The sequence below is a fragment of the Pipistrellus kuhlii genome, unplaced genomic scaffold, assembly GCF_014108245.1.
Source record: "Pipistrellus kuhlii isolate mPipKuh1 unplaced genomic scaffold, mPipKuh1.p scaffold_m20_p_1, whole genome shotgun sequence".
NCBI classification, from domain to species: domain Eukaryota; kingdom Metazoa; phylum Chordata; class Mammalia; order Chiroptera; family Vespertilionidae; genus Pipistrellus; species Pipistrellus kuhlii.
In genome coordinates, this window is record NW_023425404.1 from 82,792,262 (window position 1) to 82,807,769 (window position 15,508).

A 15,508-nucleotide genomic window follows, 5' to 3' on the forward strand; every position below is an offset into this window, starting at 1 on the left:
TTTACTACTATAATGAAGGCTTTCATAATCATAGGAAGATACAAGACTCTTACGTTTTGTTACCTTACATTGTCAAGTCTTAGAATCTGGTTGATCTTTGTAAAACATGAATATGTTCCTACAACCTAAACACAATCTGATGAAGTATTTTGTTCCAATTAAAGTAAGGAAAAGAATAAAAATGCTCAAGCTTCTGAAACCCTGTAACTGCAATTAGCATTTACTGCTGGCTTCTGTTTCTTTTCCTTAATTTCCTATAAAAATACTAGAAGAGAATTAAAGAAAGGGGAGGGGAGATATCTAGTTTTTATTCTAAAAAATTAACAAATCAATAAGGGAAAAATATAACAAAAAAATTTACATATACACAGAGCAGACTTCAGATTACTGCTAACATAGTGGAAAAGAAAGCCATAATACTAAGGTGCTAAGAAAATAAAGAGTAATAAAGAGTTCCTACTAGCTAAATAATGAAATCATTTGGGAGTGGTGAATTTTGAGCAGTTTTAAAGGATAAAGATATGAAATCATTAAACAGGGGAAACAGGATAAAATACACAGGTAAGAGTGCGTGAGCTGATGAACAAAGGGCATGTAAGAAATATGTATGGCAGGGATAGCAGAGGCTAGGAGAGGCATGAATTGGATGTGTAAGAAAAAGGAAATAAAGATTAGAGGCAAAAATGGTATTTGTTGACAAAAAAATCATAGCAAGTATCATGGTTTCTTGGGAAAAGTTTATTATTATTTGCAAGCTCTACTGTTGTATCAGGAGGCCAGTCTTGAATCAAAAGCAGGCTCTGCATCATATTTCATAGTAGGATATAGTATTTTTTTCTGATTCTAATGATAAAATACCACTCCATTATCAGCTACTATAATCACAAAACTTTGTATCACCTTATTAACTTTAAACTCCTTCACATCCACTGCTTCCTGGTGTTTAAATTGACTGCTATTAGTAATAGGGATGATGGGGATGGCATAAGAAGGTTTCACTGGCTGTCTCTGTGCCATAACCTCAGACATAATCTCTCCATTGTAGTCACCCAAATTATACCTGAAATTATAAAAAAGAAAGTTTAAAAAGTTTGTTCTGAAAGTACTTACCCTTCTGACTATTAATAACAACTGAGATTTAATTGATATAATTATAAACATTGATTAGACTTGGTAAAATTAAACTTTGATTAATTTGCTGAATGTTCATTAACATGGGAGATTATGTAATTCCTTTTGTTTCTTCCTTTTACTGTTTGGCTTACAGCTTTATCTTAGCACCATAATGTGAAGACTGTGGGTAAAAAAACAAAAGCTCAAAGAAATTTTTATTTATTGATTTAAGAGAGAAAGAAAGAAAGGAACATCTATTGGATGTTCCACTTATTTATGCATTCATTGGTTGATTCTTGTATGTGCCCAGGGATCGAATCCACAATCCTATCCTATCAGGATGATGCTCTAACTAACTGAGCCTACCCAGCCAGGGCACAAAGATGCAAATTTTAACTTAGTAGTTTGGTGAAAGATTTGGTAGAAATGTTAAAGTTAATGCCTAAGATGAAGAACTTTCAGCTAATTTGAATTGCCTGTGTTAAATATAAAACTAATTTTTCTAAAGTGAATCACAAGAAATTCAACAGCAGTTTTCTTTGGAGATAGGGACTAGGAAATAGGTGAGTAAGGCTTAAAGTTTTCACTGTGTGTTTTGCTGGATGGTTATTTGAATATTAGGATTATGGACCTTATCCTTTCTTCTTTATGTCTTTTTAAATCAGTACATTCTAGTAAATAAAACAAAAAGTTTAAACTGACAAATGTTCTCTCTTATAGGCATGCACATACTCACAGAAGGACAAAAAAAAATTTCAAGATGGAAATACCTGGCACATTTTAATTTTACTGAATACAATAACTTTTAAAGAAAATAAAGAGAGGAACACATGTAAAATTATACAAAGCATATTAAAGCACACATTTAAATAGCCTCTAATTATTATTAAAAGAAGACATCTATGGACTTACAAATAACTGCTTAGGAAATAAATTAACTCAGTATACAAAATGCTTATAGTACCATACACTTCCTGCTGCTATTAAAATAGACTTTACCTCTTTTCCATAATTTCCAGTGTTAAGTGCAATAGCTCCCTTTTACTCTTTTCTCTTCTTTTTATCATCTCTAGTATAGTAACAGCCCGACTTAGATCTCGACGCAGCTTAAGCATTTTTTCGTAAGAGGCTTCATCGTTTTTGCGATTCTGCAAATATAAAGGTCCTTATTTAATGTCAATAAGCATTTCTAGCTAGTCGAATTCTGAACATAGCTACTGATATATATAGATATACATTTGAAAGGTTAAAAGAGAAATTTAAAACATTGAAAAGGGCATGGATCTCCAGGAAATCGAATTTGTATATGATTTTAAACGAATAAACATTAAAATATACCAACAGCTACATAATGAACCTTAAGGCCAAATTATTTTAAATTAGTATTTTTCATTATATTGCACAGAAAGTCTATTTAAACACAAATTAAAACACAACCTCCAGATACTGAGACATTCATAACTATAAATAGTTTTTCTTACATCAAAAAGATGTAAAAAATTTCTCAAATTCACTTACTTTTCGAGTCTGCATTTTTTCAGTTCGTCTTCTAAAGGCCACATAAGGATCATTTGTGCTAGAACCATCTCGCTTTTCTTGTTTTACTGATGGGATAAGAGATGGCCCTCGACAGTTTTTTCTCTTTTTAATCCAATATTCATAAACTTCTCTAATTAATTCATCATCTTCTTTTAGCAGTAATTTGGCTTCCTGCAGACTGACTGGCTAAATGTAAAATTATTATGTCATTTTCATATAATATACATATACAAGGTTCAAAGTTAATTTCAAATTTAAATGACAACAAAAATAACAACAGTGTTTACAACAGCAAACACAGAGTACCTTACATGTTAGCCATTGAGCTAGATGTTGTATACACATTATTTTATTTCATTTTTACAACAATCCTATGATATTTATCACATTTATTTTACAGATAAGAACATTGAGGCACAGAGAAATATAAACATACTGCTCAAAACTATACAGGTTATAATAGGCAGAGATAGGATATGACTTTATGCTTACTAACTCCAGAGCCTGCTCACTTAGCTCTCCCCAACATTATACCATTACCATATATAATATAATAAATGTAGACACACACACACTTATCATATATTTAAGGAAGTTGTACCTGCTGACCACTCCCTTTTTCTAGACGGTCAATCATCTCCTCAAACTGCAATGGGCAGATGTCCATTTTCTTTTTTAGTTTATTCACAAATACTTCATCTTCAGAATCCAGATCATAGTCAGGCTGTTCAGCATCCAAACTAAAAGCTGACAGAAGAAGCCATAAGCAATCATTTACTGTGTGACTTCACTTAACAAACCCTCTCATAGTTGACTAGACAAAAACAAGACCTATACTTGCTAAAGAAATAAGATTTTCTTTGAATTTTGTTTTCAGACACTCAATCTTATAGATGTTTCCTACACTTAAAGTTTAAGAAAGGAAATTACCTTACTGTTAATACATATTATAAAAGACAATAGATATAACTCCATCCTCAAGAGCAAATAAACTAGGAACCCATTAGTAAAAATATAGGTTAAATGTATTGGTTAGACTATATGAAAGTTTTATAGCTCATAAAATTTGACAAAATAGCAATGATTTCATATGGTTTGACATAACATAAAAAGATATCTTTAAATAAGATTGTTTCTAATTTATAAATTATTTAACTTCTTTACCAAAAGTTTAGGGTGTGGTATTTAAAGCTGAAGTATGAGAAGCCACTGCCAACAAGTAATAGTTTTCACTCAGTGAGTGAATTCCTGGCTAAGGAGGTTTGTTCCCTCATGACACTGTCATAGTGCTAGAAATGTGAGGTGTTTCTTGTATTTGTCAAGATTTGTAAAAGGAGGCAAGAACACCCACTCTATATTATCAAATGCCATTTAATTACGGTACTTATCAAAATGAGGCAAGGTTGGCCATAATGTAACTAAAATATTAAGTAGCTTGATATTATAATTTCTCACAGATTTACCTTGCTCAATTCCTCTTACTAACTTCCCATCACCTTAGAATCCAAAATTTTTTTAAAAAAATATATTTTATTGATTTTTTACAGAGAGGAAGGGAGAGAGAGAGAGCGCTAGAAACATCGATGAGAGAGAAACATCAACCAGCCGCCTCCTGCACCCCCACCACTGGGGATGTGCCCGCAACCAATGTACATGCCCCTGACCGGAATTGAACCTGGGACCTTTCAGTCTGCAGACCGACGCTCTACCACTGAGCCAAACCGGCTTCGACAGAATCCAAATTCTTACAATTACATATATAAGGCCCTTCTTGATCTACTCTGTCCAGTCTTATCTGGACTTTATGACCTAGCAATATAAAAATTCGTATTTTATACAGAAAGTTATTTCATGTCTTCAGGCCTTTACATTAACTATTTCTTACCTGCTCACCTAGCAAATGATTATTTATTCTTTTCAAAACTCAACTTGACATCAACTCTTGTCAAGTATAGCATAGGGAATATAGTCAATAATACAAAGTGGGGCAAAAGTAGGCTTACAGCTGTGAAGACCTGAAACAAGAGTTTACTCTTGTATTAATTATTGTATGTTTACCCGTACAAACTGTAAACCTACCTTTGCTATCCCCTGTATTGTAATATCTACCTATGTATGTATGGTATTGTGGGATTGCTGTGTAATTTGTGTAAATTCTAACCATTATACTGTACACCTGAAACTAATATAAAATACTGAAAGTCAACTATAATAAAATAAAAAATAATTGAATATGCTATTTTGTTTCATTTTCTATACTGACCTATATCACACTTCTATGACATTCCCAATTTCCTAATTAAATATTAACACTCATTCATAAAAATCTGTTAAAATCTTTGCACTCACTTCTTTTTTGTTGTTGTTGTTTATTAATCTTTATTGTTGAGATTACAGATGGCCCTTTCTTATCCCCTTGTAGATCCTCTCTACCTGGTTCTCACCCCACCCCAGACCCTCGCCACCCTATTGTCTGTGTATAGGTAATGCATAATTCTAAGATCTTTGCTAATCTCTTCCTGCACCCTCCATGCCCCCTTCCCTCTGAGAATCATCAGTCTGTTCCATTTCCATGCCTAATTCTATTCCATTCACCAGTTTATTCTGTTCATCATATTTTTTATTCATTTGATTTTTAGATTCAATTGATGATATGTATTTTTTCTCACTTTGTTATTCATATTTTTATCTTTACATCTTTCTTCTTCCTTTTCTTAAAGAATACCCTTCAGCATTTCATATAATACTACTGGTTGTGATGAACCCCTTTAGCTTTTTCTTGTCTGTGAAGCTCTTTATCTGACTTTTAATTCTAAATGATAGCTTTGCTGGGTAGAGTAATCTTGGTTGTAGGTTCTTGCTATTCATCACTTTGAATATTTCTTGCCACTCCCTTCTGGCCTGCATAATAGTTTCTGTTGAGAAATCAGCTGACGGTTGTATGGGTCATTCCTTGTATGTAACTAACTGTTTTTCTCTTGCTGCTTTTAAGATTCTCTCTTTGGCCTCTAACCAGTTTGGCTCAGTGGCTAGAGCGTCTGCCTGCAGACTCAAGGGACCCAGGTTCGATTCTAATCAAGGGCATGTATTGATACCTCGGTTGCAGGCACATACCCAATAGGGAGTGTGCAGGAGGCAGATGATCGATGTTTTTAACTCTCTATCCTTCTCCCTTCCTCTCTGTAAAAAATCAATAGGATATAATTAAAAAAAAAAGATTCTCTCTTTGTATTTTGCTCCTGGCATTTTAATTATGATGTGTCTTGGTGTGGTCCTCTTTGGATTCCTCTTGTTTGGGGTTCTCTGTGCTTCAAGGACTTGTAAGTCTATTTCTTTCACCAGGTAGGAAAAGTTTTCTGTCATTATTTCTTCAAATAGGTTTTCAGTATCTTGTTCTCTCTCTTCTTCTGGCACCCCTATAATTCAGATGCTGGTATGCTTGAAGTTGTCCCAGAGGCTGCTTACACTATCTTCATATATTTGGATTCTTTTTTCTTTTTGCTCTTTTGATTGGGCATTTTTTCCTTCCTCATATTTCAAATCATTGATTTGATTCTCAGAATCCTCTAGTCTACTGTAGAATCCCTGTATATTATTCTTTATTTCAGTCAGTGTATGCTTAATTTCTGACTGGTCCTTTTCCATTTTCTTGGCATTCTCACTAAGATCCTTGAAAGTCTCACTAAGTTCCTCAGAGGTTTCTAGAAGATTCTTGAGTAACATTGTAACTATGGTTTTGAATTCTATATCCAGTAGTTTGCTTTCTTCCATTTCTTTCATTTGTGACATGTTTCTTTGCCTCCACATTTTGGCTGTTTGCCTATTTTGTTTCTATGTATTGGTTAAATGCTAAGTCTCCTCAAGTTGATAGAATGGCCTTGTGTGGTAGGTGTCCTATAGGGCTCAGTGGCTCAGGCTCCCCAATAACTGAGGTGGACAACCTTGGTGCAACCCTTTGTGGGCTGTGTGTACAGTTTTGTTGTAGTTGAGACTTGATTGCTATTGATGTCTCTAGGATGAATTAACCTCCAGGCCAATTGGCTAAGGGGACCAGCTGCAACTATAGTAGGAGAGCTTATGGAAGACTTGCAGCAGACACCCTTATGGAGGACTTGCTTCAGTGGGGCTTTGGTGCTCACTTGGTGCTCACTGAGTCTACTCCTTGAGTGTGCCACTTATGGATTTGAAGAATTGTAATCTGGTATGGTCTCATACTGACCACTGGGTACATTGGCTCTTGGATCTGCAGGGAGGTGCAAAATCAGCCACTGCCTGGGGCCATCCAGCAGGAGCTATAGCGATATTTGCAGATTCCTCTTTGTATTGCATTTGGAGATGCCCAAATGAGGTCCAACTGTGAAACAAGGCAAGCTGGTGCTGGTGCCTGGCCTTGGGCCTTTTATTGATAGGTTTGTGGCTCCCTGAATCAACTGCAGCTTGTTAGACAATTTTAGCCTGAGAAAAAACAGACCATTCATATGCAAAAGCTGCTGCATATGGCTTTGGTGCGTTTGTAAGTTGAGTGGGGCAGGGTCTCAGGGAATCACCAGGGCATAGCAAACAGAAACGGCTGCCAGTTAGCCCTGCACCAGGGAGGTCCCAGCATAGGAACAATGGCAGATTTGGGCACCTCTGTCTGGAAGAATGCTGCCCCCAAATTCCTGCCCAGATGCCCGACAGTCCAATTTCTCCCTGTATGTGTTTGGGTCCCCCAGAGCCTCACCCAGCACTTGAGCTCAGAGGAAATGGGAGCTTGTAAATTCAGTTCATGGTGCCTACCTTTTAAGAAGAGCAACTGGGTCTCCAGCAGCCTGTGTGTCACTCTGCCCAATCTGCACTGGTTTTTATAGTCAGTAGTTCTTACTGCCCATAGGAACTTTTCTCCCCAGCTCTGGAACCCTGGGCTGGGGGTCTGGTATGGGGCTTGGACCCTTTGCTCCTCTAGGTGGCTTCCGCAGAGGCTATCTCCCTCCTGATTAAAAAAGTGGCACACCCAGGTGTCTGACCAGCCGATTCCATATCTCTGCACCTCCTATCATCTCAGTGTGCTTTCTTTTTTACTTTTCTAGTTGTAGTACTTCTAAGAAGCCAGCTTTCCAGTGGTTCTGGATGATAGTTGTTCTGTATTTTAGTTGTAATCTGATGTGGTTGTGGGAGGCAGAAAGTACAGATGCTCACCTATGCCAGCACCTTGGTTCTCATTGCACTCTTATTTCTTGCAACTATAGGTCCTCCAATTATTTTCTCTGATCTAATTCTGTCTGTTACTGCTATGAAAACAGCTTTTAGAGATCTCAAAGTGGATTAAAACGTTGACTGCTGGATTAAAATCACTTCTTTTTCTTGTTTCTAACAAAAATAATCCATATTTGGTTTTTCCACATGTGACTAATTGGATTTCAATGAACTAAATTAAAATTCAGTATCTCGGACACATTAGCCACATTTCAAGCCACAATAGCAACATGTGCCTAGTGATGTACCAGATGGTAAAGATTATAGAACATTTCCCTCATTATTAAAAATTCCATTAAAGAGTAGTGATCTAAATAATCCAGAAAACCAAACTGGGACCATCTAGCAATGTTCTGCCTTCATAAGGGCATATTTTTAGGGTCTCATTTACACATTACTTCTGCATCCTCCAATATAAAATTTATTTTTACTTAGATCAAATCACATTAACAAAGCTTAATTAATTGTAAAAACTAAACAAACTCACCTAATACCAACATTCTTTTGCATTATCAAAATATATCTGATATACTTCTGGCATACATTACATCATCAATGACAAGTCATGTCCAAGATATCTTGAAACAGAATTAAAACTGGAAAGGAAAATTTCTATCCTAGGGATATCAGCTCGTTTCCCAGTAAAATTAACAAGTATGTGAGAGTCAAATTGCTACTGCCTTTGTAAGAAGCTATTCTTTTAGTTTGTACAAATAAATCTAAGATCTTAAAATATGAAGAGCAAATTCTTATTCAGGTATAAAATATTAAAACTCTAGAGAAAATCTAAAATGAAAAAATTCACTTTAGGATTTCATTTGACCAAAATAAATTCACAGGCAACGATTACAGTATAATTTAGCTCCAGCCAAGACTGCAATTATGACAGCTCAACTACAGCTAATAAAAAAAAAAAAAGCAAATCGACTATCACTTCACAACACATACCAGCCAATCAGAAGTGAGTATGCAAATTAGCGCAACAAAGATGGCAGTGGCCCTGCCCCCCAGCTGCTCTGGGCACCAAGCATGCAGGTGCAGAGCAGCTGGGCAGGGCAGGATGCCTGCTATGAGGGGATGAGGGGGAGGTGCAGGGAGCTACTGAAGCAGAACTCCAGCTGGAGCTAAAACAGAAGGCAGCAGCCAGAGCAAAACCTGGGTCCCGGGTGCCGGAGGAAAACTGGTTCCAGCAGCCAGGGGAAGGAAGGCCTATTGCACGAATCTTCATGCAACAGGCCTCTAGTATAATTTATCATGATCTCAGAAATAGGACTGTCTTCTAATTTTCGGGGCCATGTTATTGAGTGTGTTCAAAATAGAAAACAGGGTATAAAGAGAATCAGGCAAATAGGTTGTCTTTTCTAATTAAGTTCTACCAATTAAAATAGAGATCAAGCTAGCCAATAATTATTAAACAATTGGAACCATACTGTAGAAACTGATTCCTTTAAAAGGTATTGGATAAGGACAAACACAGATATGTGTATGGTTAAACAAAATATAATGTACAGAGGGAAAAATGCTAGACAATGAAGCTAGCAAAAGGAAGCCCCTCCCCCCCGTGTGTGTGTGTGTGTGTGTGTGTGTGTGTGTTTATATATAAATTATTTTTTAAAAAATTTTAAATATATTTTATTGAATTTTTACAGAGAGGAAGGGAGAGGGACAGAGAGCTAGAAATGTAGATGAGAGAGAATCATCGACCAGCTGCCTCCTGCACACCCCCTACCGGGTATGTGCCTGCAACCAATGCACATGCCCTTGACCGGAATCAAATCCGGGACCTCTCAGTCCACAGGCCGACGCTCTATCCACTGAGCTAAACCAGTTTTGGCTATATATAAATTATTTTAAAATAGAGTGACACAAACCATGGTACTTGCCCTCAGGCTTAAGAGTCCAATGATAGAAATCAAATGTATATGAATGTCTATGTAACAAATGCCATTTTGTGGTTCAGACTAAATGTGTATGGGAGAGTATCTCTATAACTCCAAGTAGTATTAAATATATATATATAAAATTGATTTTAGAGAAGAAGGAAGAGGGAGAGAATCATTGATCGATTGCCTACTGTAAGCCCCCTACTGGGGACTGAGCCCATAACTCAGGTATATGCTCTTTGCCAGAATTGAATCTGGGACCCTTCAGTCAACAGGCTGACGCTTTATCCATTAAGCCAAACCAGCTAGCACTCCAAGTAGTATTTTTAAAATATAAAAAGAAAATAGTGAAATGAAATGGCACAAAATGTAGATTAGGAACAGAATATAATCCCTGACTGAAAAGAAGGCAAACTATTCAAGATTTCAACTCAAATACTAACTTCCCATGATCAGTTAATACCTACTTGCAAAACTCCTTGAAGAAGGTCTGAGCAACAGAAAAGATTTTCATAATAGTGATCTTTATTATGAAATGGTAGGTATTTGACATCTTTGCCTTATATTTGAAGAAGAGAAAACTATCACAGACTAGCCAGAACAGAAAATTCTTTCAACTTCTTTATAGTATTTCTAAGAGACAAAACTTGGAAGTCACTTCCAGGATGTATTTGGGAGATAATAAGTGGAGAATCCCACAGTTAAAAGTTCTCAAATCCCAGATATGAAATCCTTTGTATATAAAGTTCTGTGGTTCATGCTATTGAGTTTATCTGCCAGAAAGTAGTATCAGTGTAATAATGGAGAAAGAATGTATATTGTAGTGGGAAGTTTAGGCAGGCAAAGGGAAGGAGAAAATACATAATTTTTCAAAATGATGGTATAAAGATAGGATACATCTATTCAAAGAGGCAATAAAAATATAAGCAAGTTTAAACTTATAAAAGCTGCAAAATAAAAATAGTATAAGCGCCTACAAATCTTTTACCCAAATTCAATCAATGTTGAAATTTTACTCTGTGTTTTATCATTTGTATGTGTGTGCTCTCTCTACACTCACACAATTTTTTGAGCCATCAGAGTAATATACATGGTTCTTTACTGCCATATACTTCATAGTATATTTCACAGTCCAGTCCAGTCATCAACTTCATGTACTCATACAATTTAAAGTCCTGCCTATACTCCAATTTGTCATCTATCCAAAAATTTATAACATTTATTCCCTCCAGCACAGAATCAGCCTCGGATTAGGTATTAGCTTCACTGTTGTCACTGTAGCCAACTTAAATCTGAACAATTCCACAGCTTTTGTCTTTTTAAAAATTTTAATTTTCAATTATAGTTGACATTCATTATTATTTTAGTTTTATTTGTATAGCACAGTAATTAGACAATTATATAAATTATAGTGATTGCCCCCAATAAATCTAGTACCCACTTGGCACCATACAGTTATCACAATATTACTGACTATATTCCCTCTGCTCTACTTTACACTCCATGTTTTGTCTTTTAAGACATTGATATTTTTTAGAAAAAAAAAATACCCTCTTCCCAGGGTATTATTATTTACTAGAGGCCTAGTGCAGAAAATTTGTGTATGGGAGCATGTGTCCCTCAGCCCAGCCTGCACCCTCTCCAATCTGGGACACCCCTCTCTCAATCCAGGACTGTGGCTCCCAACTGCTCGCCTGCCTGCCCTCCTGATGTCCCCTAACCACTTCTGCCTGACAGCCTGATTGATGCCTAACTGCTCCCTTGCCAGCCTGTTTGCCCCTAATTGCCTTCCCCTGTAGGCCTGGTCATCCCTAACTGCCCTCCCCTTCAGGCCTGGTCCCTCACAACTGTCCTTTCCTGCAGGTCTGGTCACTCCCAACTTCCCTCCTCTGCAGGCCTGGTGCCCCCCAATTGCCCTTCCCTGCAGGGCTCATCACCCCCGACTGCCCTCTCTTGCAGGCCTGGTCCCTCCCAACTTCCTTGCCTACTGACCATCTTGTGGCAGCTATCTTTGTGTCCACATGGGGGCAGGGTCTTTGACCACATGGTGGCAGCCATACTGTGTGTTGGAGTGACAATCAATTTGCATATTACTCTTTTATTAGATAGGACAGAGGCCTAGAGCATGGGTGGGCACTGGCTGCTTTGCCCTGAAGGGTGTCCTGGATCAGGGTAAGGTTCCCTTGGGGTATGGGGTGGCCTAGAGGGGCTTGTGGTGGTTTGCAGGCCCTTCACACCCCCCAGTGACCAAAGCAGAGGCCCTGGTATCTGGGACTTCTCTATCTTCTATAGTTGAAACTTTGTAGCCTTAAGTGGAGGCCAAGGCAGGCAAGGGAGGTGGAAAGCTTGGCTTCCTCCATTGCTGAGGAAACCCAAGCCTCCTGCTCTCTCCGTGGCCACAACCATCTTGGTTGGGTTAATTTGCATACTCGCTCCTAACTGTCTGGTGGGCATGGCTTGTGTGTGTAGTGGAGGTATGGTCAACTTGCATATTACTCTTTTATTAGATACGATTATCATCACATTTCTCACCTTGACTGATTCCCCCCACCCCCATTAGATTATGTACTGTTGGCTGGCATATTGCCATACTTAATTTTTAGTATTCCTCAGAATACATCTGAAGGCACACAATGCTCATCTGCTTTTGTGAGTGATGGTAATTTTGATCACAATCAAGAAACTGCCTGATTATTCCACTGTATTTTTTCCATCCTTATACCTAATAAGTAGTTTGAGAGCTTATGACCATGTAAATATCCTGCACCTCAAAATTTTCTCTTATATTGAGCACATATCGATGACTTGTGTAATATAATCTTGATCATGTTAATTGTGAAAATAATTTCCCAACTCCAGCACTTTCTTCACATGTATTATTCAGTTCTTGGCACTCCACAGTAAAAGCCTGAGAGGTACTCTTATCCACCACCCATCTATTTATCATCACATTGACCTCATGAATTCCTAGTTTTTCAATCAAAATTCATTGCTGTACTTAAAATTTTCCATTTAAATTGTCCCAGAATTAGCTAGTGGAAACCACTGTATACTTAATCTCAGGTTCATCTTGTGCCTACCTTGCCCCAGTCACTGAAATCAGCCACTTCTCCATAGATTCTTGGGTCCAATTAGTAGGGAAGAGATTAAAGAATAGGTGCTGGGTGTGCCCATTGCTACTGAATATTTTTGGTTCTTGGCTCTTCTAGTGGAACTAGAAATGCATATGTCTATATCTACACACACACACACACACACACACACACAAAACTATATATCAAGACCTTTCAGAAAATGTTTCCTTTGAGGATTAACAGCAGAGCTTTGAAACCCAAGTGCATGGGAAAAGAGAGAGAAAATTGTTTCTGTCTTCCGGTCAGAACTGTTTTGTCCTTTCTTCCAATATAAATAGGAAAGGAGAAGACCTAACTGTGTAATCTGGAAGTTTTGTAGGTCACCAATCAAAAGAGAAACAACATTTTAATACTCTTTGGATCAAGAAATGTTGAGCAGTACTCAAGTGAAATAGATTAGAAGGTACCTATGGGATGGAACTAAAGAAGGGAATAATGATTTTTATATGGGTTTTTGCTTTAAAGCTCTGACTAGGATAAAAGAGTTAATTAAGAACTCTTTCCTAAGCCAGTTGAAGACAAGAATAGAGCAGAGATTTCCCAAAGTCAGCAAAGTCAATTTCTATTTAAATATAGTTCCTCTTGACTTTTCTAAACAGAATTTAATTCATTAATTACCAGCAAATGTATTTTGTGGATTTTAGTAATCAATAAGCAGTCTATTTGTAAAACATGCACTTTTTTTGATAATGTAAATTGATTAATGTAATTTTATCTTACTCAATCCTGTTTTAACCTAAAAGCATGCATTTGTAAGATAATAGTCTGTGGCTGTGGAATACAATGTGGTTCTAGTAAATATATGTAAAAGATCAGATTTATAATTTATACAGACGTGATTGGATTTCCAGAGACCTAACTTTTAGGTTCTAATATTGATCAAATTTGTTTAAAATGTCTGTGTCTGTGCCTTATGTGTAATTAAATATGTGAGTGAACAAAAAAATACATGACACTTATTTGGTTCATTTCAAAGTAACCTTTAAAGGTGATTATTATTTTTTTTCTAAAGGAAATCAATATGGTTAAGGTGCAAGTTAGAGTTAAAGATGAAAAAAATATCACCAGTTAAAAATATCAAATGCCCCTTTCTACCATGTGAGGATATAACAAGAAGTCTGTAGTCTGAAAGAGAGACCTTACCTGCCATGCTGGCACCCTGATCTTGGACTTGCAGCTTTTAGACCTATCTCTGAGGGAATAACTATGGCCAGGCCTGAAATTTTATGGGTCAAGATTTTGTGAAACAAAAGGCACTCTCAACTCAAAAAGGGATTCAGGAATTTATAGTCACTCTGGCTGTGATAGTTTCAGGTGTTCAACATAATGAAGTAGACACGAGACAGCTCTTTTCCTCCCTGGCTGTTCAAAGATGGACTGCTACCATGAACGACATAACTATCCAAACCAGGAAGTTCCTGACCAATAAACTACTTCAGCAGAAACACATGGTCATTGATATCCTTCACCAAGGGAAGGCAATAATAGTACTTAACATAAAAGTTTGAAAAAAATCAGCAAAAATGTACAAGGCCACAACAGATGCCATCTTTATATTTGCATTCAGAATCCATTTTGGTAGTGAGTGCAAGACAACCAGCTTTGGCATGATTTGATTCCCTGGATTATATAAAGAAAAATGAACTCAAACATAGACTTACAAAACATGGCCTGTTTGAAAAGAAGACCTCAAGAAAACATCAAAAGGAACATAAGAATAGAATGAAGAAAGTCAGGGGGATTGCAAAGGTCAATGCTGGAGCAGTAAAAAGGAATAAAGACTCTTCAGTGACTTTATCTGTGGTGATTGTGCAGATTTTCATGAGAGGATTAATAAACTTAACATAAAATAAAAAGCCAGTATAGTACTGATAAGAACTAATATGGCCACTATATTTACTTTTGGTTTTCATATTTAAGAAACCAGAGGCCTGATGCACAAAGATTCATGCAAGAATGGGCCTTCTTTGCCCTGACTTTCGACACTGCCTTTGCTCTGGCCAGAGTTACCTTTTGGTTCCGGCCTGGAGCTGCCTTTCCGCCTTCCCATGATGCCCAGAGGCCCGGAGTGGCTGGGGTGGTGCCTGCGTCAGTGCAAGCGTCCTGTCCCCAGCTGCTTGAGGCCTATGTATGCAAATTAACCTGCCATCTTTGTTGGGTTAATTTGTATAGTCACTACTGATTGGCTGGTGGATGTCGCGAAGGTACGGTTAATTAGCATGTTACTCTTTTATTATAGGTAGATAATAAAATAAACATTTAAAACTTAGGACAAAAACTAGATCATGTGGGTTAAGTTAAATAAGTAGAAAATTAGGTAATGAGTTAAAAACTAGTTAAAACTAGTTTTTCTATGTCCTTAGAAATACTAACAACAAAATAAATTTATATTGTCCTGAAAAATGTATAGAAAGTTCCCTAGAAAAACCTCTTGATCATAAAGGTCAGCAAGACAACAAGGAAAGTTGTTGCAATTTTACCTTAGTACAGATCAACTATGTTTTAAGTTGTCAACTACTTGGGGATTGAGAGAATGAAACATACAGTACATTATTTCCTTAAATCTACAAGCTCTCAGCTATTCAACATCATCTGTGATAGCTA

At 37.0% G+C, this 15,508-nt stretch overlaps 1 protein-coding gene and 1 pseudogene across 10 annotated transcripts in view; one reads left to right on the forward strand and one right to left on the reverse strand.

The window, feature by feature from the left end:
- The window catches only part of EPC1 (enhancer of polycomb homolog 1), a 103,879-nt gene that overhangs the window by 18,584 nt on the left and 69,787 nt on the right, over positions 1 to 15,508 (reverse strand). For 8 of the 10 annotated variants that reach the window (XR_004990694.2, XR_004990693.2, XM_036453800.2 and 5 more), the window contains exons 3-6: positions 3,254 to 3,399; positions 2,632 to 2,838; positions 2,113 to 2,261; positions 901 to 1,060 (exon numbers count right to left, since the gene is read on the reverse strand). Coding sequence is in view for 8 of the 10 variants with exons in the window: in XM_036453800.2 (XP_036309693.1) it covers positions 901 to 1,060; positions 2,113 to 2,261; positions 2,632 to 2,838; positions 3,254 to 3,399 (662 nt within the window). In the remaining 2 variants the exon portion in view is untranslated. The remainder of the gene's footprint in view (positions 1 to 900; positions 1,061 to 2,112; positions 2,262 to 2,631; positions 2,839 to 3,253; positions 3,400 to 15,508) is intronic. The other 2 variants (XM_036453791.2, XM_036453817.1) reach the window with 2 other exon arrangements.
- LOC118704901 lies at positions 14,143 to 14,752 on the forward strand (annotated as a pseudogene).